General features: G+C 41.3%; 7 protein-coding genes across 12 annotated transcripts in view; 2 read left to right on the top strand and 5 right to left on the bottom strand.

The window, feature by feature from the left end:
- The window catches only part of LOC143433071 (uncharacterized), a 3,316-nt gene extending 544 nt beyond the window's left edge, over positions 1 to 2,772 (bottom strand). Inside the window, exons 1-9 of the mRNA XM_076910187.1 lie at positions 2,616 to 2,772; positions 2,326 to 2,484; positions 1,976 to 2,127; positions 1,758 to 1,874; positions 1,600 to 1,663; positions 1,219 to 1,514; positions 978 to 1,109; positions 653 to 871; positions 1 to 578 (exon numbers count right to left, since the gene is read on the bottom strand). The exon at positions 1 to 578 is cut by the window's left edge and continues 544 nt beyond it. Of these exons, the coding sequence (XP_076766302.1) occupies positions 1 to 578; positions 653 to 871; positions 978 to 1,109; positions 1,219 to 1,514; positions 1,600 to 1,663; positions 1,758 to 1,874; positions 1,976 to 2,127; positions 2,326 to 2,484; positions 2,616 to 2,737 (1,839 nt within the window). The 5' untranslated portion in view covers positions 2,738 to 2,772. The remainder of the gene's footprint in view (positions 579 to 652; positions 872 to 977; positions 1,110 to 1,218; positions 1,515 to 1,599; positions 1,664 to 1,757; positions 1,875 to 1,975; positions 2,128 to 2,325; positions 2,485 to 2,615) is intronic.
- A 609-nt stretch (positions 2,773 to 3,381) lies between these two features.
- On the bottom strand, positions 3,382 to 8,997 carry LOC143433328 (uncharacterized). The gene is made up of 10 exons (XM_076910625.1): positions 8,973 to 8,997; positions 8,810 to 8,864; positions 8,318 to 8,431; positions 7,470 to 8,089; positions 7,207 to 7,380; positions 7,015 to 7,133; positions 6,788 to 6,934; positions 4,191 to 6,719; positions 3,684 to 4,049; positions 3,382 to 3,450 (listed from the first exon to the last, which is right to left on the bottom strand). Exons 1-10 carry the CDS (start codon positions 8,995 to 8,997, stop codon positions 3,382 to 3,384), a joined length of 4,218 nt encoding a protein of 1,405 aa, XP_076766740.1.
- Positions 8,998 to 9,061: 64 nt separating this feature from the next.
- Positions 9,062 to 12,827, top strand: Vps16a (vacuolar protein sorting 16). Of its 2 annotated transcripts, none has more exons than XR_013103114.1 (16): positions 9,062 to 9,126; positions 9,190 to 9,376; positions 9,472 to 9,600; positions 9,668 to 9,812; positions 9,906 to 10,033; positions 10,107 to 10,288; positions 10,386 to 10,758; positions 10,834 to 10,961; positions 11,092 to 11,236; positions 11,305 to 11,439; positions 11,515 to 11,676; positions 11,742 to 11,891; positions 11,961 to 12,212; positions 12,286 to 12,382; positions 12,479 to 12,582; positions 12,662 to 12,701. XR_013103114.1 is itself a non-coding variant. In XM_076910705.1 (16 exons), the coding sequence occupies exons 1-16, from the start codon at positions 9,071 to 9,073 to the stop codon at positions 12,798 to 12,800; spliced, it is 2,508 nt and encodes an 835-aa protein (XP_076766820.1). In that variant the 5' UTR covers positions 9,062 to 9,070; the 3' UTR covers positions 12,801 to 12,827. The 2 variants fall into 2 exon arrangements, 1 of the variants encoding a protein (XP_076766820.1); XM_076910705.1 differs by having other exon boundaries at positions 11,961 to 12,208; positions 12,662 to 12,827.
- A 279-nt stretch (positions 12,828 to 13,106) lies between these two features.
- Ppcs (phosphopantothenoylcysteine synthetase) lies at positions 13,107 to 14,751 on the bottom strand. Its single transcript, XM_076910236.1, has 6 exons — positions 14,537 to 14,751; positions 14,313 to 14,443; positions 14,153 to 14,250; positions 13,869 to 14,083; positions 13,440 to 13,622; positions 13,107 to 13,343 (listed from the first exon to the last, which is right to left on the bottom strand). The coding sequence occupies exons 1-6, from the start codon at positions 14,663 to 14,665 to the stop codon at positions 13,158 to 13,160; spliced, it is 942 nt and encodes a 313-aa protein (XP_076766351.1). The 5' UTR covers positions 14,666 to 14,751; the 3' UTR covers positions 13,107 to 13,157.
- A 676-nt stretch (positions 14,752 to 15,427) lies between these two features.
- Positions 15,428 to 15,938, bottom strand: Nd-mlrq (NADH dehydrogenase (ubiquinone) MLRQ subunit). Its single transcript, XM_076909935.1, has 3 exons — positions 15,785 to 15,938; positions 15,572 to 15,718; positions 15,428 to 15,484 (listed from the first exon to the last, which is right to left on the bottom strand). The coding sequence occupies exons 1-3, from the start codon at positions 15,839 to 15,841 to the stop codon at positions 15,431 to 15,433; spliced, it is 258 nt and encodes an 85-aa protein (XP_076766050.1). The 5' UTR covers positions 15,842 to 15,938; the 3' UTR covers positions 15,428 to 15,430.
- Positions 15,939 to 16,433: 495 nt separating this feature from the next.
- Fer (tyrosine-protein kinase Fer) lies at positions 16,434 to 21,953 on the top strand. Of its 2 annotated transcripts, XM_076909661.1 has the most exons (17): positions 16,434 to 16,668; positions 16,751 to 16,924; positions 17,021 to 17,117; positions 17,199 to 17,394; positions 17,618 to 17,755; positions 17,848 to 18,060; positions 18,303 to 18,486; positions 18,658 to 18,828; positions 19,204 to 19,437; positions 19,530 to 19,706; positions 19,894 to 20,107; positions 20,215 to 20,367; positions 20,484 to 20,606; positions 20,693 to 20,815; positions 20,898 to 21,235; positions 21,306 to 21,388; positions 21,581 to 21,953. In XM_076909661.1, exons 1-15 carry the CDS (start codon positions 16,456 to 16,458, stop codon positions 21,038 to 21,040), a joined length of 2,553 nt encoding a protein of 850 aa, XP_076765776.1. In that variant the 5' UTR covers positions 16,434 to 16,455; the 3' UTR covers positions 21,041 to 21,235; positions 21,306 to 21,388; positions 21,581 to 21,953. The 2 variants fall into 2 exon arrangements, with proteins under 2 accessions (XP_076765776.1, XP_076765777.1); XM_076909662.1 differs by having other exon boundaries at positions 17,848 to 18,050; positions 18,305 to 18,486; positions 20,898 to 21,388.
- Positions 21,954 to 22,318: 365 nt separating this feature from the next.
- Eif2balpha (eukaryotic translation initiation factor 2B subunit alpha) lies at positions 22,319 to 23,963 on the bottom strand. 4 transcript variants are annotated; one of them, XM_076910181.1, is made up of 7 exons: positions 23,848 to 23,963; positions 23,634 to 23,773; positions 23,426 to 23,542; positions 23,233 to 23,345; positions 22,998 to 23,142; positions 22,796 to 22,921; positions 22,319 to 22,706 (listed from the first exon to the last, which is right to left on the bottom strand). In XM_076910181.1, the coding sequence occupies exons 1-7, from the start codon at positions 23,891 to 23,893 to the stop codon at positions 22,557 to 22,559; spliced, it is 837 nt and encodes a 278-aa protein (XP_076766296.1). In that variant the 5' UTR covers positions 23,894 to 23,963; the 3' UTR covers positions 22,319 to 22,556. The 4 variants fall into 4 exon arrangements, with proteins under 4 accessions (XP_076766296.1, XP_076766295.1, XP_076766298.1 ...); XM_076910180.1 differs by having other exon boundaries at positions 23,634 to 23,738; positions 23,848 to 23,946; XM_076910183.1 differs by lacking the exon at positions 23,426 to 23,542.
- Positions 23,964 to 25,198: the final 1,235 nt, after the last annotated feature.

The raw sequence follows: 25,198 nt of genomic DNA, 5'->3' as shown, positions 1-25,198 counted from the left end.
CGAGATGGCGGCGGTACTAGCTTGCTGATAATCCGACACAGGGTTGACAGGACGCAACACCTCGTAATTCGGATCGGAGCGAACGATCGACGGCAAATCGGTATTGACCGGTTCGTAACCGTGATGGCCGAGCAAAAAATTAGTCGCGTCCGCGTCATCGTCGGTTCTAGACGAGGAGGTCGACGATTTCATTAAAACGTCCGCGTCCAGATGAAAGGTATTACCACCGGCGAGAAATTCAGACTCCTTCTTTTGTAATTCGACCGAATCGTGACTAGACCACGAGCATCTATTGATCTCAACGAAACTTGGCTTTCGGCCGTAACCGTCGTTCTGTTGTTGCTCTTCCGCGCTACCCTTTTTCTTCTTCACCACCTTCGCGTACATATCTTCTAAAGATTTCCCGTTCGATAGAGTAGATTTCGATCGATCCTCGTTCTTGGTCCTCTTCTCGATCGACGCGTACACCTCTACCGTCACTTCTGCAGGCGGAGGCGGTAGCGGAGAATTGGCTTGACGTTTCTCCGGCTTTGGCGATCCAGGATTCACGATCGAACTGTTCGCGCTCGAGGACGAAGCTGTAGAAGAGGCCGATAAGAGTGTTGTTTGTTCGAGTTCGCTGAATTTAGCCGAATGATCGGCTATCGGTTACCTTGTCTGGAATGAGCGTGCGCCACGTGCCGTAGACTATCGACGCTCGGCGGCTGCGGGGCAGGACAGGTCTCGTCGGAACGAGACGGAGCACGGGAGAATAAGCTTTGCTCGTTTTGCACGCGCTGGACCTCTGTCATCGTCGGTTGGATTTGCGCGTATGTCTCGCTACCGCTAGTGTATATTTTCTCTTGTTCGTCGATCGCAGCATACATTTCGTCTGTCGATTCGAAAAGAACGTTTATCAACGAATCAAGATCCGCTACGCTGCTACAATCGTCTCTCTCTCTCTCTCTCTCTGTCTCTACACTATCAGACTATAATACCAGAATCATCCGATACTGTGGCGTAATGAGGATCCGTAAGCGGTCGAACGGGCTGATTTTGTCGGCAAATTGTTTTCGTTTGCGCGATTATATTAGCCAGAGGCTCCCTCACGCTGATGCTCGTGTATCCCTCTGCGGAGTGTTCGTTTGCTTGTCGTTAGTTATTCGATAGATAGGAAATGAAAAAAAAAGAAAAAAGAAAAAAAAAAAAAATGTACGAAAGAAAGTAGTAAACATTTACTAGAATCCTGAGAATCTCCGCTGAAATGCTGTTGCAGGCTAGCAGTCGGCTGAGATTGAAGTGGCTGGGCGAGTGGAAGTAACATTAACAACGGTGGTGTCATGTATGGTAAATCTTGGTTAGCTTGCACATCGCCCGATATAGCATTGGCCGCTTGAATGTCGCAAGGTTCAGGCTCCACGGATAGAAGCGAATTATGCGACGAGGATCGACGCGTTCTTGGCGGTGCAACTGGATTCCCATTAGCCTGACGCGTCGACGTCGATGGTTTGTCGACATCGATGGCTTGTTTATTACTATTTCCGCGATAAGAGAAGCTTATTGGAACGTAAAACTTGTAAAGTTAACAAAAATAGAGTCTATTAATTTGATACTTATTACCGATTCGATTCATTGGTCGGCTTAGCTTTTTGAACAGTTTGAAGTTGGGCGTACGGGTGCTCGACTGAAACAGGTATCGCGAAAAGTGTGATTAAAATGTGATTAAAATGCACGAAGAGTTTCGTTCATCTCCGTTATTTTCATCTCCGTTATTTCACCTGAATTAGGAGACGATGCGAGTCTCGAGTATCGATCGTCCAAAGTTTCCTCGGTCAAAGGATTCTGATGCGAAAGCTGAGGTACGTCCAACTCGGTCGTCCCCTGTTCTCTCGCGTCTGCATTAAACGTAATTCGGGTTCATGTATTTTCAACAAACATATAGATACGAAAAGAGAAAGCAGGTAGATTTAGAGGAGAATACCTTCGTTCCGAATACCCGCGTCTCGCACGGTTGCATACAATTCCGATTGATCGCAGATCGTTTCAGCTATTTCGTAAATCTCTTGAGACACGGATACATTGGTATTCTCGTGTCTCTTCTCTTTGTCTTTCGGGATGTCCGGAAGACTTCTATTGGCTCCGGTCGACCTATGTACAGAGAGATCGTTTAATCGATACGTAACGAGCATCGATTCGGTTGCATTAAATTGACGACCAGGGTTGGAAAATTCCAATGGCCGGCATTAGAATGCGTTTAGAATGCGTTTAGAATGCGCATTAGAATGTGCTTCTATCGTTTGGCAAAAGCGCGTAATAATATGCCGAATCAGTTTTATCGGTGAAAACCTTTTTCCACTGTCAATGGCATCCTGCGCTGCTATACGAAGAGCATCTGTCATTGGAATCCTATTAAAGCCATCGTTGTGGTCACAATCTTTTAGAGTTACCATTCCAGCGAGGCCAAGAAATTCATTCCTATTTAAAGGAATTATAACTGAACGTATCCTTGTAAACGATACGATAAACGGTATTCTTAGTCGCAACTTTATAAATCTGTTAATCTACTATATCGTTAGTATCGGTGGAAAGTTAAGTAACGTACGCTCTGTTAGATATAGAAATCTATAATCGATTACTTGTTCTCGTTACGTCGACAGCTACAAATGCAAGCAACGATAAGACCGAGGAAGGAGAGTAACGCCCCGACGGAGACAACCCAGTAACACCAGGCACCCTCCTCGAGAAAAGGTTGTATCATGTTACGGCGAGTGGTCTGACATCCTAGAAGGGAAATGCGATATAAGATGGCGAAAGATTTTTTAAACAATTTTGCTACCTAAACAACAATTTGCCTTCTGATCAAGTCATTGCGAATGGCGATTGACGTGACACTCGTGTATCTTCACTTTCACAGTTTTAAGTTAAGTTTAACGATAGAATATAACCAAAATCATCGTTTCGTCTCTGTGTAAATGCAGAATTTGAATCCGAGAAACGAGAATCGTATCAAATGTACGTATCCGTATCCATACATATGCGTAGATGCACGCGAACATCGAGTCCTCCTCTCCGTTCTTCTATCATTTCATCTGGTTCGTCGAACGAAATCTTCATAGATAACTCGAATATTCGGGATCATAGATGAAAGATGAACATTTTCTTCGTTTTTTCCCCCCGTTTATAGGTGCGTATATACGTCCACCGATACAACGTCGTACTTGTATGTCACGATCGCGCAATAAGGTTACGTTATCTCCGCACGTTTCGATAATCGATCGAGCGATAATCGATCGAGCGATAATCGATCGAGCGATAATCGATCGTTTAAATCGTACGATATATATATATATTATGTGAAATATGGAAATTGTTGTTGTTGTTGTTGTATTTGTAAAAAATTTCTTACATTTCTTGATATTCTCGTGTATCTAACCTTATTAGAAAAAGGAGGTACGGGATGCGAGTGGTTATCTGTCGTATTTGGTATCGGCGGAACAGGGTATGTAAATTGGTAAGGGGGCAGAAACGTCGCAGTAGCCGTAAAATTGTTGCGATCGAGTTTGGTTGGTGTTGGTGGCGGCGGCGGCGGCGGCGGTGGTGGTGGTGGTGGTGGCGGTGGTAGCGGTAAGAGGAGGAGGATGATGATGATGATGATGATGATGAGGAGGAGGAGGAGGAGGAGGAGGAGGAGGAGGAGAAGAAACAGCGGCAGTGGCAAGGAGGGTGTGCATAAGATGCAGATTCGGCGGTTGGACGAATGGCATCAGTTGCATCGGCGGTGCGTTTCCGTAACGATCCAACGTCGATCCGTTATAGGAACCCAGATAAAGTTGCTCGTGATCGATTTTTCCGATGATCGAAGCGTCCGGGATACTGCTCGAAGCGACCGCCGCGGCTGTTGACCATCTGAATCGGCAGACGCAGATCACGATCACGATCAGAGCGATGAACGCGACCACGCCACCGACGATACCGATGATCAGCGTGTCGTCCGTACCGGTCGAAGATCCGTTCGACGAGCTACGCTCCTCGTTGTTGTTGTTGTTGTTGTTGTTGTTCTTCTTCTTCTTCTTCTTCTTCTTCTTCTTCTTCTTCGTGTCGTCGTTGTCGTCGTCGTCGTCGTCGTCGTCGTCGTCGTCGTCGTCGTGGTCGTCGTTGTGGTCGTCGTTGTGGTCGTCGTGTTTATTTTGTTCCAAGGACGATTGGAGAACCGCGGGCGCCATCGACCAAATGATCTCGGGTTCCGCGGTGGTCGATCCAACGATCGAAGTCGAAAGAAAGGTGGACGACGGGAAGAAGGAAGCGGCGTTGGAGGCGACGGTAGGCTCGCAGGACGATCGCAATCGATTCTCCGGGAGATCGATCAGTATCGAGCCGAGCAGATGAGACGGAGCCGAGCAAAGAACAAGATTCGAGGAGGAACGATCGAGCGTCGTTCTCAACCATCTCCAGAGTTGTATCGCGTCGCAGTTACAATCGATCGGGTTCGAACGAATCCCTCTGATCGTGACGGAGCCGGTACGTTCGTCGAGGGCCGCGAGAAATTGACCGGACAGAGTGGTGAATTTGCTGCCGGTGATGTCCAGTTCCAAGTCGGTGGACCGCGGTACCGAGAATAGAAGCGCGGCCGGTATCGAGTCGACGGAGGTGTCGATCAAAGCGAACCTGAACTTGGCCGCTCGAACGCCGACCAACGAACTGGATAAAACGGTTCGCAGCCTCTCCCCTCGTAGGATCAGCTCGGTCAACCGAGGATGGCTACGTATCGAAAGCTGTTCGTTCCCCACCGTGAAGTCCTTCGTCTCGACGTCGAGCCTCTCCAAACTGTTCAGCCCCTTCAGGATTCCCTGGACGTCGAGGTAGCCTAACTTTGGATAGTCGTACGCGGACAACCAGCGAAGCTTCCCGAACGGGTCGAACGCTGTTCTCTCGATTCTCGTGCAATTCGAGAGGCTCGAGATATTTAGGAACCGTAAACCGGCCAGTCCGGCGAAACTGGTCCGGTTAATGCTCCTCGCGTGGTTCCCGGCTACGTTTAACCAGCGTAACGCCGGCAGTGCTCGAAACGCTCGATTCGCTCTACCAAAGTCGGACAGTCGGTTGCCGGAAACGTCGAGCGTCTCGAGCATAGTGGTGCGCTCGAAAGCCGTCGCGTTAAGCTCGGTCAACCCGTTCCCGGAAAGATTGAGCCTCTTTAAGAACGGCATCTCGAGCCTGACCGTTAAACGTTCGATCCGGGTCGCGGCCAGATTCAACGAGCGTAGAATCTTCGCTTCCCCTAATATGTCCTCGATCGTGTTCTCGTTCAACGGATTGTACGAGAGATCGAGCTCCTTCAGGTTACCGCTGGCGAGCTCTCGGCTGATCGATAGCTCGACCATTCTGTTCCGTGCCAGGTTCAAGGTGGAAAGAGCGGCGGTCTGCCGTTTGAGAGATTCGATCGGGATCTCGTAGAGTCGATTACCGGAGAGATCGATGCTCTCGATCGCGCGCACTCTGCTCGGATCGAAGATCGTTTCCGGCAGGGAGGTCAGCCGATTGTCCCGTAGATCGAGACGCCGCAGACGGACCAGACCCTCCATCGTTCTCTCGTCGAGCGTCTCGATACCGTTCTCGGATAGATCGAGCAACTGGAGCTGCGTAGAGTTATGGAACGCGAGCTCGTCGAGCTGGTCGATCCGATTCGCGGCGAGATTCAACGACCTGACCCGAGCAAGCCGCGAGAACGCGAACTCGCCGATGCGCTTCAGCCGATTGCCCGACAAGTCGATCGACTCGAGGAACTGCAACGGCTTCAGATAGTCGGTGGAGAAATGGAGAAATCGGTTCCCGGAGAGATCGAGGATCCGTAATCTCGGATGAACCGCGAAAGCGGTCGGTGACAATCGATCGATTCGATTCGAGGAGAGGTCGAGGATCTCCAAACCGGTCCCGGTGTCGAAGTGTTCCCCGGCGAACAAGTTCAGCATGTTGTTACGTAAATTCAGTTGGTAGAGGCTGGTCAGCCCGACGAAGGCGGCGTTCTCAATTAGCTCGATACGATTCCCGGACAAATCGATCATCGTTAGGTTCGCCAGCCGGTGAAACGTCCCCTCGTCGATTCTCTCGAACCGGTTCCCGGCGATCGATACCCTCTCGAGCGACGCGAGATCGCGCAGCAAAATCGAGGGTAGAACGAGCAGGTTGGTACGGGAAACGTCAAGATCGACCACCGAGGCCGGAAAGATCGGCGGGAACCCGCCGAAGAGCGGGTTCGAGCTCAGATTCAGATACCTGATGTTTTCCAAACGATCGAACGTTTCCGGCGAGATGCGCGTCAATCGATTACCCGAGAGATCGAGGGAGATCAACCGTCTCAAAGGAAGCTCCTCGATCGAGGACAACCTGTTCGAGGACACGTCCAGCTCGAGCAACGTTTCTTCCAGCCCGACGAACGTGTCGCGCGCGATCTTCGATAACATGTTCCCGGCTAGCTCGATACTGATTAGCCCCACGAAATTCTCGAACAATCGGTCCGGTATTTCTCGAACCAGGTTCCGCGTTAGGGCCAGACTGGCGAGGTTCGATGCTGTCGCTTCGATTAACTCGGTCGGCAGTGCGGCTACGCGGTTAAACTCCATGCGAAGATGGGCCAGAGATGGTAGTCTTCTCAAGGCTGTAGCGGGCACGAGCAAGATGTTGTTGTCTCGCAACGAGAGCCATTTTAATTTAGTCAAACCGTCGAACGACGACTCCTCGATCTGCAATCAATGCGTCTGTTTCGTTTTATCGCATCGTCGTATCGCATCGTATCGTACGCGGTACGTACCGTGCGCAACGCGTTCAAGCTCAAGTCCAGCCTGGTTAGCTCGGACTGGCTCGAAAACGTATTAATGCCCAGCCGGCCGATGTTATTTCGACTCAGATCCAATACCTGCAACTCCTTCAAGCTCGACAAATGCGCCTGCTCGATCTCCTGGAAGCCAGTTGTTCATTGACATTATTACGCGTCGAATATGTTCTCGAAACGTGTTACACGTATAGACACACACTTACACCGATCAAATTGTTCGAAACATTGAGAAACTTTAGGTACGACGAGTGTCTCAACGCGACGCTTGGAAATTCTCGCAGAAAGTTCGTCGATAGATCCAGCTGTAGCAAATTATAAGCACCTAAAAAAGTAATCGTTCGTTTATTCTTTAGGTACTGGATCATCGGGTTAATCTTTCTAAACGACGGGAATACCTTTGAAAACGTCACTGTTAAAGCGGGCAAGATCGTTTCGAGAAATGTTCAACAATAGTAACCGTACGAGTCCCGAAAAAGCGCCGTCTTCCATGTGAAACAGCTCGTTCCCGCTAAGATCTAATCTCAACAACGACTCGCCTAGAATCGAGAAAGCGGCTCGTGGAAGCGATCCTGAAACCGGAGTAATCGTTCATCCATTATTATTATTATTATTATTCTACAACTCTATATCGTTCTATTAGCTCGTCGTATCAGCTCACCGATATTATTGCCGGACAGTGAGAGCACTCTGAGAGACTTGGGTCCTTTCAACGAGTTCGTCGGAACCGCGGTCAAGTTATTACCATCCAAGTAAAGCTGCTCGAGACTGTCGCACCCTTTAAAGATCCCTTCCTCTATACTTCGTAGACCGTTTCTGGCCAGATCGAGTAACTTTAGCTGTTTCATACCGTGAAACTCGTTGCTCGAGAATATTGGATTCAGGCCATCGCCCAATAGGTTATCGGCGAGCCTTAGCTCCTCCAAACGAGTTTGGGCACGGAGCAATCGGCCCATCAACCGATGAATCGCGTTCTCGGATAGATCCAACTTTCGTAAATTTAAAGAGGAGTTGAGCAAATCTTCCGGCAGATTTTGATACCCGCTATCCCTGTGGCTCACGGAGACGACCGGTTGTCCTCGTAGATTCTCCACGGTGTCCCGCGTAAATACCACCCGGTCGCAATTCATCTCGATCGAACGATCGTGCTCTCTGGAGAGGGAACACTTGCACGGGACGTGCAAGTCTCGTTTCAATTCGACGCATGGTATCCATTCCGCTTCCTTCGATCGTGCCAAATTAAAACTCGCGAGCGAACAAATGATTAACGTTGAACACCACCTGGAAAACGACACCGTGGGGAACATTGTCAATTTTCTACTGGTGAAAAAAGGTAAGCGCGCAATATACGTGCAACCGACCGAGTAACGGTAATCTCGTCCTCCGCTTTAGTGAAACTTGAATCGCGACACGCCGTTACGGTGTGAGCGAACAAACTTCGGTGCTGTTTCAACTTACGCTCTTTTCATATTATATCGCTGTTCCCCGGATCTATTCCGATAGTATTACTTCATCACCGGCCAACTTCCCAAGATGATATCGGTTCGATCGTTTACTGGTGATCGGTGTTCATCGCTCAGCCACCGCTTGTGTAACCCCACGGTGTACCACCGGGTTCCTTTTCTGAAAATGATCGTAGAACGAACAACTGTACAGCGTAAGAAGAAAGGAGACCACCTCGACTCACGGCGCCACTGATTCTCCCAGGAATGTATTATTCCGTGTACGCGGTACGCACAGTCTGCAGTCTGAAAGGAACGCGAGATGTGATTCGGATGGACGGAGGAATGTTTGTCACGCAACCTTTCACTACTACCTCAAACTTCGATACTTGAACCGTTACGGTGCGCGCCTTGCCTTGCCTTGCCTTGCCTTGCCGCGCCTTGCCTTGCCTTGCCTTGCCTTGCCTTGCCTTGCCTTGCCTTGCCTTGCCTTATACGCGTGTACCACTTTCTTTCTTTCCTTCTTTCTTTCTTTCTTTCTTTCTTTCTTTCTTCTCACATTCCACCAATCTTTCGGATTGTTTTCTTTACCCTGTCTCCTACGCGTTTGCAAACTATTACAAAGAAACTACGCTGTATTAACTCGTACCGTATTTTATAAATTGCGCGCGGTCATGCGCAGATCGCTTCGTATAGCGTGGTAGGTACAGCCACCTACGTACGTACGCGTTTACGCATACCTCCCATAATTGCACCTCTGTTAATGAATTAATTCCAACTTTTCGTATTTATTAGAGATTAATTTCCATTGTTCGCAAAAATGTTAGCGATGTTAACCGCTGATTGGTTTCCGTTGGGTCGGGATGTATATTTCAGGTAATCCTTTTCGGCGTAAGGTTATCGAGAATTTTTATAAACAAACGATTAATTGCTTTCCAGAAAATTTGAACTCTACCCGCTATCCTTCCAACACGAGGTATCGAGTAACAATCTATTAGTAGCAGCTGCTTACGGAGGTTCCATAGCGGTCACTAGAAATCCTAAGAAATTAGTTAAAGTCCAAGGACCGAATAAACCCATGATATATTTGTACACATCTTCGGGGAAACTAACTGCCAAGTTACAAGTTAAAATTATATTTTTCATTTAAATGTAATCGAAAATTGACCCGAATATTATATATTATACATTTATATATATATTTTTCTTTGCTTTCCTCAGTGGAGCGGTGGCCAACTAGTACTTCTAGGCTGGTCCCAACAGGAAGAATTGTTATGCGTACAAGACGATGGCATGGTTCATATATACGATATGTTTGGCGCATATCAACATGCGTTTACCATGGGAAATGTACGATATACCTTTCTCTGATTGAATGCTGAATTAATGAAAAGAAATTTTTTATCGATGCTTTCAGGAGGTGAAAGATACCAAAGTTGTGGAGGCAAAGTTTTTTGTAAGCTACAGCGGAACTGGTATCGCAGTTTTAACCTCCACCAATCGTATTTTTCTAGTAAATAACGTAGTCGAACCAAAAGTTAGGCAAATATCGGAAATTCCGAGTAAGTAGGTACCGCGGATTATCTTTCTGATATCCAAGGTCTAAAGGCTAAGCGTAAAGTGTAATCTTTGATACGCGCTTCTTTGCTCTTCAGGATACGGCGGGCCGATCGACTGTTGGTGTTTAGTCCATTACGATAGAGAAACTTGTGTGATACTGTCAAACAGAGACGGAATATTTCTGATAAATCAGTCTTCTCAGAATGCAACGCACATACCATTTGTACGATCTACGATAGTGATACTACGAGTTTAATCATTGGTGTTCCGTGTCTGACGGGATTCTGTATTTTCAGGACAACCTTTTCACCAGGCATAATAAAGCGTACAACGTTATAGCCATGGCTGTATCTGGAAACAATCGTCATATCGCCCTTTATACGGATACTGGCCATTTGTATATGGGTAACATAGATTTTAAAGAAAAGTACTGTGAACATTACACAAACATGAAGGAGCCATTAGCAAATATAGCCTGGTTAGTACAGTATAGTAGTAGTTTTACACGACACGACTACACTATAACCACTTCTATAACCAGTTCGATAGTGTTTACTATCTAGATAAGTTTGTAGGTGCGGAACGGAAGCTGTAATATGCAGCTGGAATAGCACCGTGATGGTAATTGGACGAACAGCCGAAACTATAATATATACTTACGATGGTCCTGTCCATCTCGTCACAGAGATCGACGGTGTACGCGTATTATCCGGTGCTTCTCACGAAATGATACAAAAAGTACCGAATGTCGTTCAAAAGATATTTCGAATCAATTCGACTGATCCCGCGTCCTATTTGTTAGAAGCTTCCAAACAGTTTCAAAGGAGGAGCCATAAAGCGGACAGTTATATGGATTTGGTGAAAGATAAATTAGATGCCGCGATAAAAGCATGTATCGATGGAGCTAGCCACGAGTTTGATTTTGAAACTCAAAAACTCTTAATGAGGGTAAAAAATCTTTTTTCGCTCCTTTTCACTCCCTTTTCTCAAACACCTTTTATTAGCCAGCGTCCATTATTTCAGGCTGCCAAATTTGGCAAAGGATTTAGCAAGACAGCTGATCCCGAGTACTATGTCAACATGTGCCGAGGCTTAAGAGTTTTGAACGCGGTGAGACACCCTGCAATTGGGATCCCATTGACGTACACGCAGTATCCTTTCAACGAATGTCATCGTAGCGCTTTTTTTTTTCTTTTCTTTTTTTTTTTTTTTTCTTTTTTTTTTCTCTTATATCGGCACATGTTACGCTGTATTTTTCAATGACGAGAGGATACTCGATAGATTCACCGTTCTCACGAGTCAAGTGTTGTTGGACCGACTTGTCGCGAGAAGACATTACTATTTAAGCATACAAATAGCACGGCATCTTCAGTTACCAGAGATTGAAGGAGAAAGTCGAATATTAGCACACTGGGCTTGCTACAAAGTAATGTTATTCGATTTCTTATCAAGATGTTCTTGTTCGATCGTATTCTGGTTTTCGCTTTGAAACAGGTAAAACAAACGCAGCTGGACAAGAAACAGATAGCGGAAGAAATAGCTGATAAATTGGGCTACGCACCTGGTGTTTCTTACAGTGAAATCGCAAAACGAGCAGCCGACTGTGGCCGAAAGCAACTAGCTATCAAAGTACGTTATTCGATTATTAAACCATTAAACAATTAATAATATCTAATTTCTCAACTCTTGTCCGGCTGCTTCTAGCTAATAGATTATGAACCTCGTGCATATCAACAAGTACCGCTTTTATTAGCGCTCGGTGAGGAAAGCGCTGCTCTGCGTAAGGCCGTTGAAAGTGGAAATACTGATTTAGTGTATACCGTAATACTGCATCTCAGAGAGAACATGCCGCTTAGCGATTTTCAGGTAAAGGGACAAAAGAAACAAAACGAAAAAAGATTTGATATTCTCGTTGTCGATCATTTTTCCAGATGTCGATAATGCACTGTCCTTTAGCGATGGCATTGTACATTAAATACTGTCAGAGTCATAATCGGGAAACACTTCGCGATATTTATAATCAGTACGATGATTTTCATTCTCAAGCCATATGGTTTATTACCGAAAGTTATCAAAGGAAGGTACGGGAATGAATCTTAATTAAAAAATCTTAATTAATTCGCACTATAAATTCATCGTATCACGTTTAGAACACGGTGTCGAGAGAAGCATTGTTGCAGTCTGCGCAAGAGAATTTCAAATTAGCTCGTAACGATACCAACGCGGTCTTGACGGAGGAACAAATAAAGCTGTTACGTTATCAAAAATCTTTGGAAGACACGTTACACGAACCGATCGTTGGGAAACCACTTCACGATACCGTAAGGGTATTATTATTACACAACGAGTTAAAGTTAGCCGACAAATTGAGATCGGAATATCGAATATCAGATCGCAGGTTCGTACGTGTGCGTGATTATGTAAATTTGTATTTATAATATAATCATAGTCATTCAAACGTGAAATATTCTTCAGATATTGGTGGTTAAGAATACAATGTTTAGCAGAGAAGGGTATGTGGAACGAACTCGAAAAGTTATCCAAAAGTAAAAAGTCCCCAATTGGTTACGAGGTAATTGTTCATTACCTCCAAGTAACAAGTTCGATTCGTCATTTTTCACGTAAGTTGTGTTGTCGTGTTCGTCATTTTCACCGTTTCGTGTTTTAGCCTTTTATAGATCAGTGCTTGAAATATAACCAGGAGAGGGAGGCGAAAAAATATTTGCCCAAGATAAGGGATGAATTAAAAGTAAAATATCTGGTTAAACTGAGGTAACCGATTACCAAGTAAATAGATGATAGATACGAGCGGTGTAACCGAGTATTAATTGCAATACATGTGTGTTTGTAGAATGTTGAACGAAGCGATTCAAGCTGCAGTGGAACAAAAAGATGTAAACGCATTAATTTTCTTATTAGCACAGTGCGAGGCAACGGATAGACAATTGATCGATCAAATTAACATGTACATAACAAGTCTCAAGCATTGATATCCTATTTATATCTTGAATTATTAGTTAAAACTGCATTCCCCTTTTCTATGAATTTATCAAGATCACTATGCTCTATATTACACAATAGATCCGAGTGGGCGTAAAGTTTATTTAAAATCACGTAAGTGTCGCGTACATTTATATTTATTTTAATAATAAATAATCCGATGTAGAAAAATAGTTGCATTAGTATTTATTAAACCGATTTCTGAAAATTCTACGTATACGTATACGTATATGTATATGTATATGTATATACATAATCGAATACCAATAGCGACAAAAACAATGGAATCAATGTTCTACAGTGAAATGCATTTGCGAGTAGTTGGATATACGTAAACAAAAAAACTGTCAATTGTTTTTTTCACTAGATCGTATAAAAGCTCGATGTTTGTCAACGAGCACGTTAACGATCAATCTTTCGATTTCTTCGCCTTTATTTAACTGCTCGTTGGTAAGTGAAATAACGTAATTGTTCTCTTGGCTGACTATCGTTACCTGCTGTTTTCGAGTTTGCAACATATTGGCTATAACTAACTGCAGAAATTTAAAATATCGATAGATTCATTTGGTGAAAGTTGCATTATACATATCGTATCGTTTATATCACCATATCATGGTGATACTACTTACGTTGTGTTTGTATTTGTTAAGTGCATTTCTCGCCTTCGAAATTAGAAGAGTTTCATCGGTTTCTAATTTGAAAGACACTACAAAAGCCTCCGGAACCCACAAACTTACTAGAGGAGCTAGAATCTTTGGTACCAGCTGCAGGGACAACGTTGACGGTCCGCACGAAGGAATTTTATGAACAGACTGAAAATTTACAAGTAATTTTTTGCTAATTTAAAGGTAAAAAAAGAAAAATAAAAAGAAGCAAACGTATTAGATATAACTGTAGAGTTACTAATATACTCTACTTTGCAAATTAATATGTTTCTCGCAACAAGTTGTATCGATTAACGTTGTCACTTGTTTACCTCGGTGGTAGTAAGGAAGAGAAGAAAATATATAATACATTACTTTTGGAAATCTTAATTAATCATAATTTATGTACGATACCAGTTCGTTGGATGGAATGTAGAAATCTGAAACTGCTGCGGCAAGATACAAAATTGCATTATTTCTAAGGCAAGCTAACGCTTGACAAGCGGATCGAAGGAGCCACAGATACTCGGACAGGGTAGTGAAGGTGAGCTGTAGTAATTTATCTTGGTTCAAAACCTCTTTATACTTGTGTAATATGTTCTTCAAGTTTTCAGTATATTGCGGTAAGACTAAAAAACCGATTATACATAATATCGGCATTAAACATATCGTTTTTGGTACGCGTGTCTATAGAATACCTGCGATTGTACAATTTCCATCTCGTTCGTTCACCTGGAGCATGTCTAAAAATTTTTGTCCCTTAAAATGTCTTGAAAACGGTTCCAAAGAGTTAACTCTGCAAGTAAACGACGTTTATCGTCAAAGTAGTCCTTTGTTAAAGAATCGACGATACGATACCTGTACATGAAAACGACGGCGTATCCATTTTCTAAGAAATATTCAGCGGAAAGTGAACCTCTTGTTCCCGCGCTAAAGTTGTCGACAAATCTTACCGTATTGCGTTCCAGAGGTATCGTTGTACCGCCGCTCTACGAAAAAAAAGTAATATCCTTTATAAATTTTCAAAGAATCAAAAACAGAATTACTTATGACCTTATCGTAGAGTAATGATAGATGCTCACTGTTATTAATGCGACTTTATTATTTCTTTCCAGTTGTCGTTGCACGAACGTTGTTAGTAACTGTTCGCTTTGGGCAAAATCTTGAGGAGGTGGATGTTTGGCATAAAAATCTTCCCAAGTTGCGTTCATGTTCTTTTATATGTTACTTTTAGATTTTATGCGTATACCGATAATTTCAATCAGTTCAGAACTGTTGTGTCACGTGCCTGTTAAAAGAAAGGTACGGCACACGGAACCACTACCTGTGCTGTGTATATATATTGTACAATATTATAGAAAACAATAGCTACAAATCTAACCCAACCGTAATGAAAACCATAATAGAAAGTAGTTGATTAAATTTGAAATTGAACTGAAAATCGGTAACAATCGAGAGGAATACCACCTCCAACTAACTAAGTCAATCGCAAGTGATGTATACGCTCTCTTGCGACACGATCCGACACGATTCGACACGATTCGACACGTTTCGATGTGTTTATATAGTACATGTGTGCGCGTGTGACATGCTCGCTCGCTCGCTCATTACCCCCTCTACCCCTTCTGTTTAGTAATAGAATAAAAGTTAAAATTGTGGCAAATGAAAATGAAAACGAAATTAAAGTTTCTTGAAAGTAATGACAACCAAACAAGTTCCAGTTAATTGGTATTCGTTTTCTTTTTTTTTCGAATTTTCGTTTATTTTACGTTTAACAATATTAGCTAACTTCGTACGATATATATATCGAATAAATTAATACGGACTTTACTAATAGTATATTTTTCTTACTAATTAGCTTATAATTGTTACAATTGAATCGTTTTACGATTCGATTTACATCTTACAACTGTCTACGAACGATGCTAACGCGTAAATACGTATACATGCATGCATGGAGATATATATATATATTATTAATATTGAGGAGGCGAAGCGCTGAATTTACTTTTGTCTTGTATCGATATAAACTGAAATGAAAGATAAAAAACAGTCGGTTGATTTGACGCGTACTGATTGATAATATGGCATAAAGTTAAGTAATGAAAAATAGGTACCTTGTATTCTTTATCTTTGTAATCGTTCCATGGTTCAGGGTTTTTCTTGGGAGACCATGTAACGTCAGGACTTCTTAAAGCGAGACGTAACATGTAACCCGATGCCCCGATTGCCCCCAATCCGATACAAAAGAACAGTGGAAGCAGCTAAGCGGAATTGAATGAAACAAAATAAGGATTCGAACCGATTAAACGCACGATTGTTTAACCTACCATTGAATTCTTTTTCAGAGAGGCCCACGTAAGCCCTGCCATTTTACCACCCAACATCTTGCTGTCTACGATCGTATTTAAATCGCAGTCGAACTCGAATCGCAGTACTCCTCTCTGCTCGAACGTTCAATTTCGAATAAGATCAAAGCGGTATCGAAGCAGTAGTCTTCTAGACGAAAGTGTAGCTAAAAAAAAAAAAAAAAAAAAAGAAAAGATAAATATGCTTCGCTCATTGGTAATGATATTTGTAGACTAGCGACGCTCTAGATAGATCCTGAAGGGATCTTGAAAGATTAGTTGGGAAATCGAATGAACCACGTCTACGTGAATTACGTTGGTTCGTGGCGGTATTTGGTTATTCGTGGTGGAATAAAAAAAGAAATGGTGAATTTTTGCAATTTCAGGCCTGTATAAATATAAATGTTGATGTCAGCGAACTAAGCGGAACTAAGCGGTTGAATTAAACGGGGGGTCTACGGTGATTAAAGAATGTCTCTATAAAGCGATGGGACATTTTGAGGCACGATTCTCCAAAGTTGACCAGGGTGTCTGCTGCTATTAATGTCATAATATCGGTTAAACGTCTAAGAATGAATTCCTGTTCGTGACACGTACGAAAGAAGTCGGTGGAACGGCGATATTTTTGATTAGCACGGCATTTGCAAGCCAGGATGGGTTTTTCGACGAGTTTGCAAGGACAATCGTCGCACGAGGCGTTACTCGCCCGTCAGGACGCTGAGATAAAACTCCTCGAAACGATGAGACGATGTCTGACGATTAAAGTTAAGTCGGATCGTGAATATGCTTCAACGATCTCGTCCCTCTCGATCCAAGGGAGAAAGATCGAACGTAACGAAGACCTCGTCGGTAGTCTAATAGCGCAGGTGGTTCTTCAAAATTTAGACCAACGTTTTCTTTCCACCTTTTTCTTTTCCCCTTTTAAAACTAGCGTCCGCCGTGTTTCAGAGTTGGCGCGATATTATAGATTCGATCGATCAGACCGCGAAATTAATGAAACAACAGGCAGACTCTATCGAAGCTATCGTCGTCGAACATATTACAACTTTATGTACGGAAAGAAGACGAGCTAGGAAGTTGTATCAAGAAGAGCAAACATGGTTGAACAATCAGTTTCAACAGGTATACCAAACAATGAAAGATCTTGTAGCGAAGGTGTTAAGGTGTAATTGAACTCTGAACGAATGTGTTATACATCGTCGTTACATTATCTTATAGTTAACTGAAGATGTCGCCAGGAAGAAATTAGAATATCAGAAAAATCTAGAGGTCTACAAACTAATGAGATCCCGGTTTGAGGAGCATTACGTTAAATGCAAGTATCTCTATTAATAATACTATTCTATATTGTATTAGATTTATCAGAATCGTTTACTAACAAACAACATTCGTTTAGCGGGCAGAGTTGGCAGAAAATTGGACGAAGTAAGAGAGAAATACCAAAAAGCCTGTAGGAAACTTCACCTTACGCATAACGAATACGTATTACTTTTGGGCGCTGTTACGGAGTGCGAACATGACTTAAGAACTTGTTATTTACCAAATTTGCTTCATCGACAACAGGCAATTCATCAAGAATTTATAACGTCGTGGTAAGCATTCTTTTTCGTGTCAATTCTGAAAGAATTTTGTTAGATATACATACATACATTTCTTTGCTCTATAACGATGAATCCACTAATCCACTTTATGCGATCCAACTTAAGTGCAAACATATAGTTATATAAAAGGTAAATGCTAATAATGATTAATGCAATGACGAAATATATACAGGATTTTCAACGTACAAGAGTATCGTTTTTTGTTTCATGATAGGAAAACCATACTGCAGGATATAGTAAAATATTCCGATCTTACAACGGATAAATTTCTAGAAGTACACAAGCAAATGCAAAAGGCTGTAGATTCTGTAAAACCTGTAGAAGAGTACAGAGATTTTATAGCAAAGCACAGGTATTTATTTGAAGCTTGTTTAACCCTAATGCGCTGTTATGAGTTTAATGAGGACGGTATTTGAGACACTCTTCGTTTTGTTTTTACAACAGAACACGACCGGTGTCACCGATAAGATTCGCTTTCGACGAAAATCTCGTGGACGACACTTCCGGAAAATTGCTGCCAAATAAACTAACGGTAGACAATTTAACAATAGACTGGCTAAGAAATCGGCTAACGGAATTGGAAACTTCTTTGAAAGCGACTCAACAGAGCCGACAAAATCCTTCGCATCCTTCCGAGGTGGTCAACAGTGACGCCAAGTACGAATGATATCGTTTTGAAAAATATTTGCTTTTTTTTTTTTTATTTTCCATTACGTACCATTTAAAATATACTATCTTCTCTCTCTCTCTCTCTCTCTCTCTCTCTCTCTCTCTCTCTCTCTCTCCCCCTCTATCTATCTCTCCCACACACACACACACACGCGCACACGCACACGCACACGCACACACTTCTCTGCCTTCCTTCCTCCCGTTGCTTCTTGTTTCTGATCGCACATTAGAGTATCAATTTTGGATTACTCTCGCGAGAGAGAAGAGTTACGATTACGTTGTCAAGAAAAAAAGCTTCAACGGCAAGTGGATGTTATTAGAGCCGCTCTAAATGAGTTAGGATGCGAAGAATTACCACTTGGATATGATATTTCCATGGAAAGTTCTTTTGCTGATTCGCCCACTATAAGTAAGGTAAGATAATTACGTTACGTGAAATACTCTATACGTATTAAGGTATCATAGGCATATCTTTGAAGAAAGCTGTATATTTTTATGTATATTATTATGTTGCGAATGGTTTTCCAATATAAAACTGTCTTTTTTCTGGAGGATTAATATTAGTTAGTACAACTGCCCTTGCAGAAAAATACAGTTGCAGATATTGGTCTGTTTACATTACGAAGGAATCAACGATTCATGACAATATTTAGGTCTCCCTTCAAATCTTTACCGATAATAAACGACACAAAAGATGGAACGATTAGATCGAGTAGCGAAGGTCCTACTTCGAAAGCAGATAATACTCTACCAGTTGTATGTCTTTTTCACATATACATATGTTACCCCGTTTGGTGTACAAATATAAACATGTTTTATGCATAATTGCCTCTTTTGTTGTTTCTTTTTTCTAACGCACTTGTTGTACGCGTATACAAGGGAATGTATAGCATAAAACTCTTTAATTGACAATTTTCTTGTAGTTTTTAACATTAAGCATGTTTATTTCATTAAACATATCGATTTAATTTTCTAAACTAATATTTGTGCTGCGTTTAATGGTAATGATTTAGATCGATAGGTGTATAGAATAGATAAATGATTTGTTATTTGATGATTTCAACGACTGATTAGTATCGGTCACCAAGTTAGTTCTTGGCAGACATCCGTGTGACATGGATATTGTTACAGGTACCATTCCGTGGAATTTCTCAATTAACGTCGAATCAAAAAAGCTACGGGAACGGTGATCTTATGGAAGAGGAGTGGTTCCATGGTGTGTTACCGAGAGAAGAGGTCGTAAGATTACTGGTAACCGAAGGAGACTTTTTAGTGCGCGAAACAACCAGAAACGACGAATGCCAAATAGTTTTATCTGTCTGCTGGGACGGGCATAAACATTTTATTGTGCAAACTACTCCCGAAGTACATAATTATCTAAAGTTTCAATCGTATTCAACAATTTGATATTCACGCATTCAGAGCACAGGAACAAAATATATTCGTATTAATTTTAGGGACATTACAGATTCGAAGGTCCTACATTTCCATCCATTCAAGAGTTAATCAGACACCAGTGGTTATCTGGATTACCTGTGACAAGTCGATCCGGAGCTATTCTTAAAACACCAATTTTACGCGAACGCTGGGAGCTTAATAACGATGATGTAATTCTTCTAGAAAAAATCGGACGGGTATATCGAAATTTAAAGAAAGAAAAAGTTACTTTAGTTTGTTAAGAGTATCTCAGAGTATATATTGTCAGAGGTAGGCTTGTTGATACGCATTTGCCCGGCGTTGGTATATAATAGCTCGATTAATAGGAATAGCTGGCTGCAAGTTACTTAAATTAAATCTATACTTAGAAAGCGTATGTTTTAGGGAAATTTTGGTGATGTACATAAAGCGCAATTAAAGACCTGTAAGACTGAGGTAGCTGTAAAGACGTGCAAAGTGACGTTACCAGACGAACAAAAACGCAAATTCCTGCAAGAAGGACGAATATTGAAACAATACGATCACCCAAATATAGTGAAGCTTATTGGAATTTGCGTTCAAAAGCAACCTATCATGATCGTTATGGAATTAGTACCCGGTACGTTCACTATTAAATGAAGATATTTCCAATTTTGATAAAGAGAAAAAGAAACGTCGATTGTAAAATACAGCTGTTTGTTGATACCGAATTAACGCGCACGACAGGTGGTTCTTTGTTACCTTATTTAAGAAAAAATGCTAGTACCATTACGCAACAGGAACAGCTTCGAATGTGTAAAGATGCAGCTGCGGGTATGCGGTATCTGGAATCGAAATATTGTATTCATAGAGATTTGGCTGCCCGGAATTGTCTCGTGGGTAAGTAAACATGTTTTCAGCTACGATAAACGATCATTTTCTGTATACGCGTGGAGAAATAAAAACAGTTTAGGGGAAAGGCCAGGATTAATTGTAATGTCCCTCATTTTTCACAGGGTACGAATGTATTGTAAAAATATCAGACTTTGGTATGTCACGAGAAGAAGAAGAATATATAGTTTCGGATGGTATGAAACAAATCCCAATTAAATGGACTGCACCGGAGGCATTAAATTTTGGTATTTGAACGTATACTATGTAATAGTTATTATTGTTAGTACTATTATGTAAGAGCGTGTTTGTTTCACTAGAATGTTTTTCGTAGGCAAATATACGTCACTTTGCGATGTCTGGAGTTACGGCGTTCTAATGTGGGAAATATTTTCTAAAGGCGGAAATCCCTACGGCGGAATGTCAAATTCCCAAGCTCGCGAAAAGATTGACGCAGGTAATATATCCATTGTAATATTATCATTACGCGTTATACGTATATATTACACAGGTTTGTTTTTCTTGCTTTCTTGTATTAGGTTATCGAATGCCAGCACCAGAAAATACGCCCGACGAGATATATCGTTTAATGTTACGATGCTGGGAATACGAACCGGAGAAACGCCCTCACTTCGATCAGATTTATACGGTTGTTGAGACACTGTCTCAAGCGTACTTATAAATGGATAAGTTCAAAATGGTGCTAATCTGTATCGCGGAGAAAATTTTCTTTTTTTTTTTTTTCTTTTTCTTTCTCTCTCTCTCTCTCTCTCTTTTTTACATCCCTTATTATAGTCGTAGATTTTCTTATACACGTCTTATACACGTACGATAGCTCAGATTAGGAGCCCTAAAAATCGATGCTCGTTACCAAAACGTATGTACATGATACATTTACTACGATTTGCTATGAAAATCTCAAGCATCGCAATAAACTATTTTTTCAGGAAATGCGAAAGAACCGTGACGTTGACTGAATGAAGATCGCCGTGTGTTTGTACATATTAACTTTGGGATGTCAACCTCACAGGTAATACCATTTTCCAAATCATATAAATAATTTTCTTAAATAGGATCTTGAATGTTTGAAATCTAGTAGAAAAGTGTTAGTTGTACAGTTAAGAAATTGTTCAACGGTGAGATTTACTTAAGAGTTAATTCACAATATCTCGTTGTATCTCCATTGGGAGTGCATAATTTTTTTCATGCGCTGATATTCCAGGGTAAATTGATTGTGTTTGGATTTTAAAACATATATATTATACGTTTCAACCGAAAACAAATCGAATGCGAGCAAAGTTGGAGGTACGAGATTTTCATAGTGAGTCGATGGTATATTTATTTTTTCCGTTCTCTTTGTATGTTATTGTGGATAAGAGATGTGAATACGTATCATATTATAATGCAGTCGTAGATAAAATTGCACTGGATTACTTGCGAACTGAATGCTCTAAAGTGCTCTATGATTTTTAAAATGGCACAATATTATCAAGTCAATAATCGTTCATGTTCTTTTTGTTATATTAATGATTTTTCGTTTAAAAACTTCCTCTACTACTCGTCCGTCCAGATGATACTTCACTTTATACGATACCATTGCCTCTTACGTTTCGTACAACGTGAACGTTAAAGTCTTTTAGTGTTATATATACTTGTATGCGTAACAAAATTTTGGATTTGTTCAAAGTGCCGACTTTCATTCTTACATATTAGATAAATACATATTTTAATTTTCATTATTTTCATAAAAACTTGCAGAAGAAAACTGGTAATTATTATTGTGCAATACATGTACGTTTAAACATTAAGATGCGTTAACTGAATTAACGTTTAATATAATAATCGTGTCCTATGTATCATGGAATGTGCAAGACGTATATGTCATAACTGGAAGAAAATTGACAAGTATTCGAAACAATTGAACTTCTCTACGGTACTGTTAATAACATCGATAATGAGAGTTTTATTGCGTTTTATTCCGAGCTACGGACTTGAGAAAGAAACAAGCGTGTCTTTATTTTATAATACTCGATATTATTCATAGAAACTAATAAAAAATTGTACCAAGAGGTAGAGGAGACTTTTAGTAAATTTTGGCTTGTTATTGTTAAACTGTCTTAAACGCTTGTTAAATTGTGATCCTCGGTGTTTGACAAAAATGATCTGTACTTATGTTTTGATACAATGTGCTTTATATTTTACAAATATAATTTAATAAGTTCATCGCTGACAGCCGAAGGTGTTAATATGCCTAAATCAGTAAACAGAAGATTAATATAGTGCGGTGGCGTATAATCAACCAATGGATGCTCTTTCTGTAAGTTCTTCTTTAATGTACTTGCCGTGTACTGTAATGCGTAAGAAAAGGTGAGAAAAGGAGGACTTATTGAAATACAACGATAAGATAAATAAAACGTTGAAAACACGTTGGCCTTACCTTAAATTCATTCGGTAGATCAATTTGATTTAAAGGATATATCCTTGAAAATTTGAAGCTCTCTGTTAATACGTAAAACGGTTTCTTTACTTCTTTAGCACACATAGCCATCGTATACGTGCCAACCTATCAATGTCAAACAGCGCATAGAAACGACGATTTGCGGTGTGATTAAGTAATTTAGAAAATCAAATGAATATACCTTGTTAATAACACCACCACTTTCCGCTACTCCTTCTGCTCCGACCATGACCATGTCAACTTGTTCCATCACATATCCCATTGCCGAATCTAATATTAATGTGCAAGATACGCCCAATTTTGTTAGATTCTCGCACATTTCTTGTCTAATTTGTTGAAAATAGATAAAGAGATATTTATCGATAATAGAATTTTCTCTAAATTTAATTTCAATTTGTTCGCAAAAAAATACTTACCCACTATTATCCGGCGACGAACATGTTACGTATACCTCGAATATTTTATTACTTTTAACAGCTTCCTTTAGCGCCTGTAATACAACTCTAGATTTTGAATGCGTAAGTATTTTCTAGAACAAAGTATCGATATAATAGTAACAAATTAAAGAAAGTACAAACTGTACAAATGAAAGTGTAAAATGAAAATTACAGAACCATCCTTAATGAAATGCGCTGCTAGTTTCGCCACTTTTCCTCGGGCAGCAACTAATTTTTCATAAAACACTTTTCCCCTATAGAGCATGATTCCTTTACACTCTGTAATCGACTAACAAAGTAATATAAGTCGCGTGAGTAATGTAAACTGTAAAGCGGAGCAAGTTCCAAAGAATAGAAGAGAGCAAAAATCAAATCCTTACAGGTGTATCCAATGTGGCCAGAGTTATAAAACGAAGGAACAGTTCACTACCGGATGCGATGGCAGTCACAGGATTTTCAGTGGATCTCATCGCGTCTATTGCATTCTGCAGACAATATCTCAACTCTTGAACGGTTTCAGCTAGCGTAGAAACAAATATGTATTCGTGTCACCTACGCGATACTTGTTTGTAATATCTATTAATGTTTGCTTACACTTTGAATGTTCCAAAACTTTAAGTAACGTACGAATAGCAGCCATTCCAGCGGAAACATCTTGTTCATCTTTAATAATGCCATTAAAGTATCGACAAATCTCTAGAAGGGCAATAAATGAAAAGTGTACAAGTGTAGTTCTGCTGCTGCTTACCATGGTTAACCATGGTTAGTTACCTTCCTCATCCATAATGTTTGCTGGAAATTTATGAAAAACAACTATTCAAAATTCTATTGTTCGATACTTTCAGGTTAGTTTCAATCTCAGATTGCATATATGCGTCGAACATTTTACTGCATCGTAGTATCAATCAGAATGGTCCGATATCTTTTAAGAACATTTTTACAAGTGCCACATGGGTGTAGGTAGACGTATAAAGCCAAACAAAGACCCACAGCGTATCACGGTGGCGCCCCCAGGTTCTGTAACTGTCCATGCCTGTGCCGTACGATCACATTTTAGTAGTTTTATTGTCATTTATTTTATATATTTCCCGTTTTAGAGGTAAGAGAGAGAGAGAGAGAGAGAGAGAGAGAGAGAGATCAGAAAGAGTGAGACAGATGATACGGATCCTACTCTCTAGAACCCGTGGCGCCATCTCTGCGAAAACGGCTGGAACTGCTCGCACGGTATTATCGACAGCGAAGGGAACTATCGACCGACTGGTGGCGCCATCTCTAGACAGAATAGTGGAACCAATTCCCCCGAGCAGTTTCAGCACTTTCCACGGAGATGGGGCGCTAGGATAGCAGTAGTTCACTTCGCTGTCGGTAACGCTGTGCGAGCAGTTTCAGCACATTTCACAGAGATGGCGCCACGGGTTCCAGAGTCGAGTCCGCCATCTTTCTCTCTCTCTCTCTCTCTCTCTCTCTCTCTCTGTTACCTCTAAAGCGGGAAGTATGCAATAAATTACGATGCAGCTATTGAAGCGTATATATCATTATTTATAAATAATAAATACCACATATCGTGTAATTTGAATAGAAAAGGATGACTTTCAGTAGCTATAATCGTTGGTTAACATGTAGCAGCAAACAAATGTGATCCTACGGCACTGGTTAAGAAAATTGCTGAATTAAGATAATATAACAGGCGTGTTACAGTGGCGGCCATGGAAGTGTCGTCGGGGAAACGATTACAATCGCAGTTTCGTATTCGCAGAGTGTATATATAAATATTATATAGATAAACATGTGAGAAAAACAGTAACAAAAATTAATTTATTTCTCTTGCGCGTATACGCATATAATAATGTATGTACAGATGAGAGGCTATCGCTACGCGGTACCAGCGAAGAGTTGTTTAAAAGGGGATCCCGGTTAATGGTTCGACTAGTAACGGGGCGTGTGT

This window comes from Xylocopa sonorina, chromosome 2, assembly GCF_050948175.1.
Source record: "Xylocopa sonorina isolate GNS202 chromosome 2, iyXylSono1_principal, whole genome shotgun sequence".
In the NCBI taxonomy this organism is placed as follows: Eukaryota; Metazoa; Arthropoda; class Insecta; order Hymenoptera; family Apidae; genus Xylocopa; species Xylocopa sonorina.
Note: the sequence above shows the minus strand (reverse complement) of the source record. Positions and strands in the feature narration are given on the sequence as shown.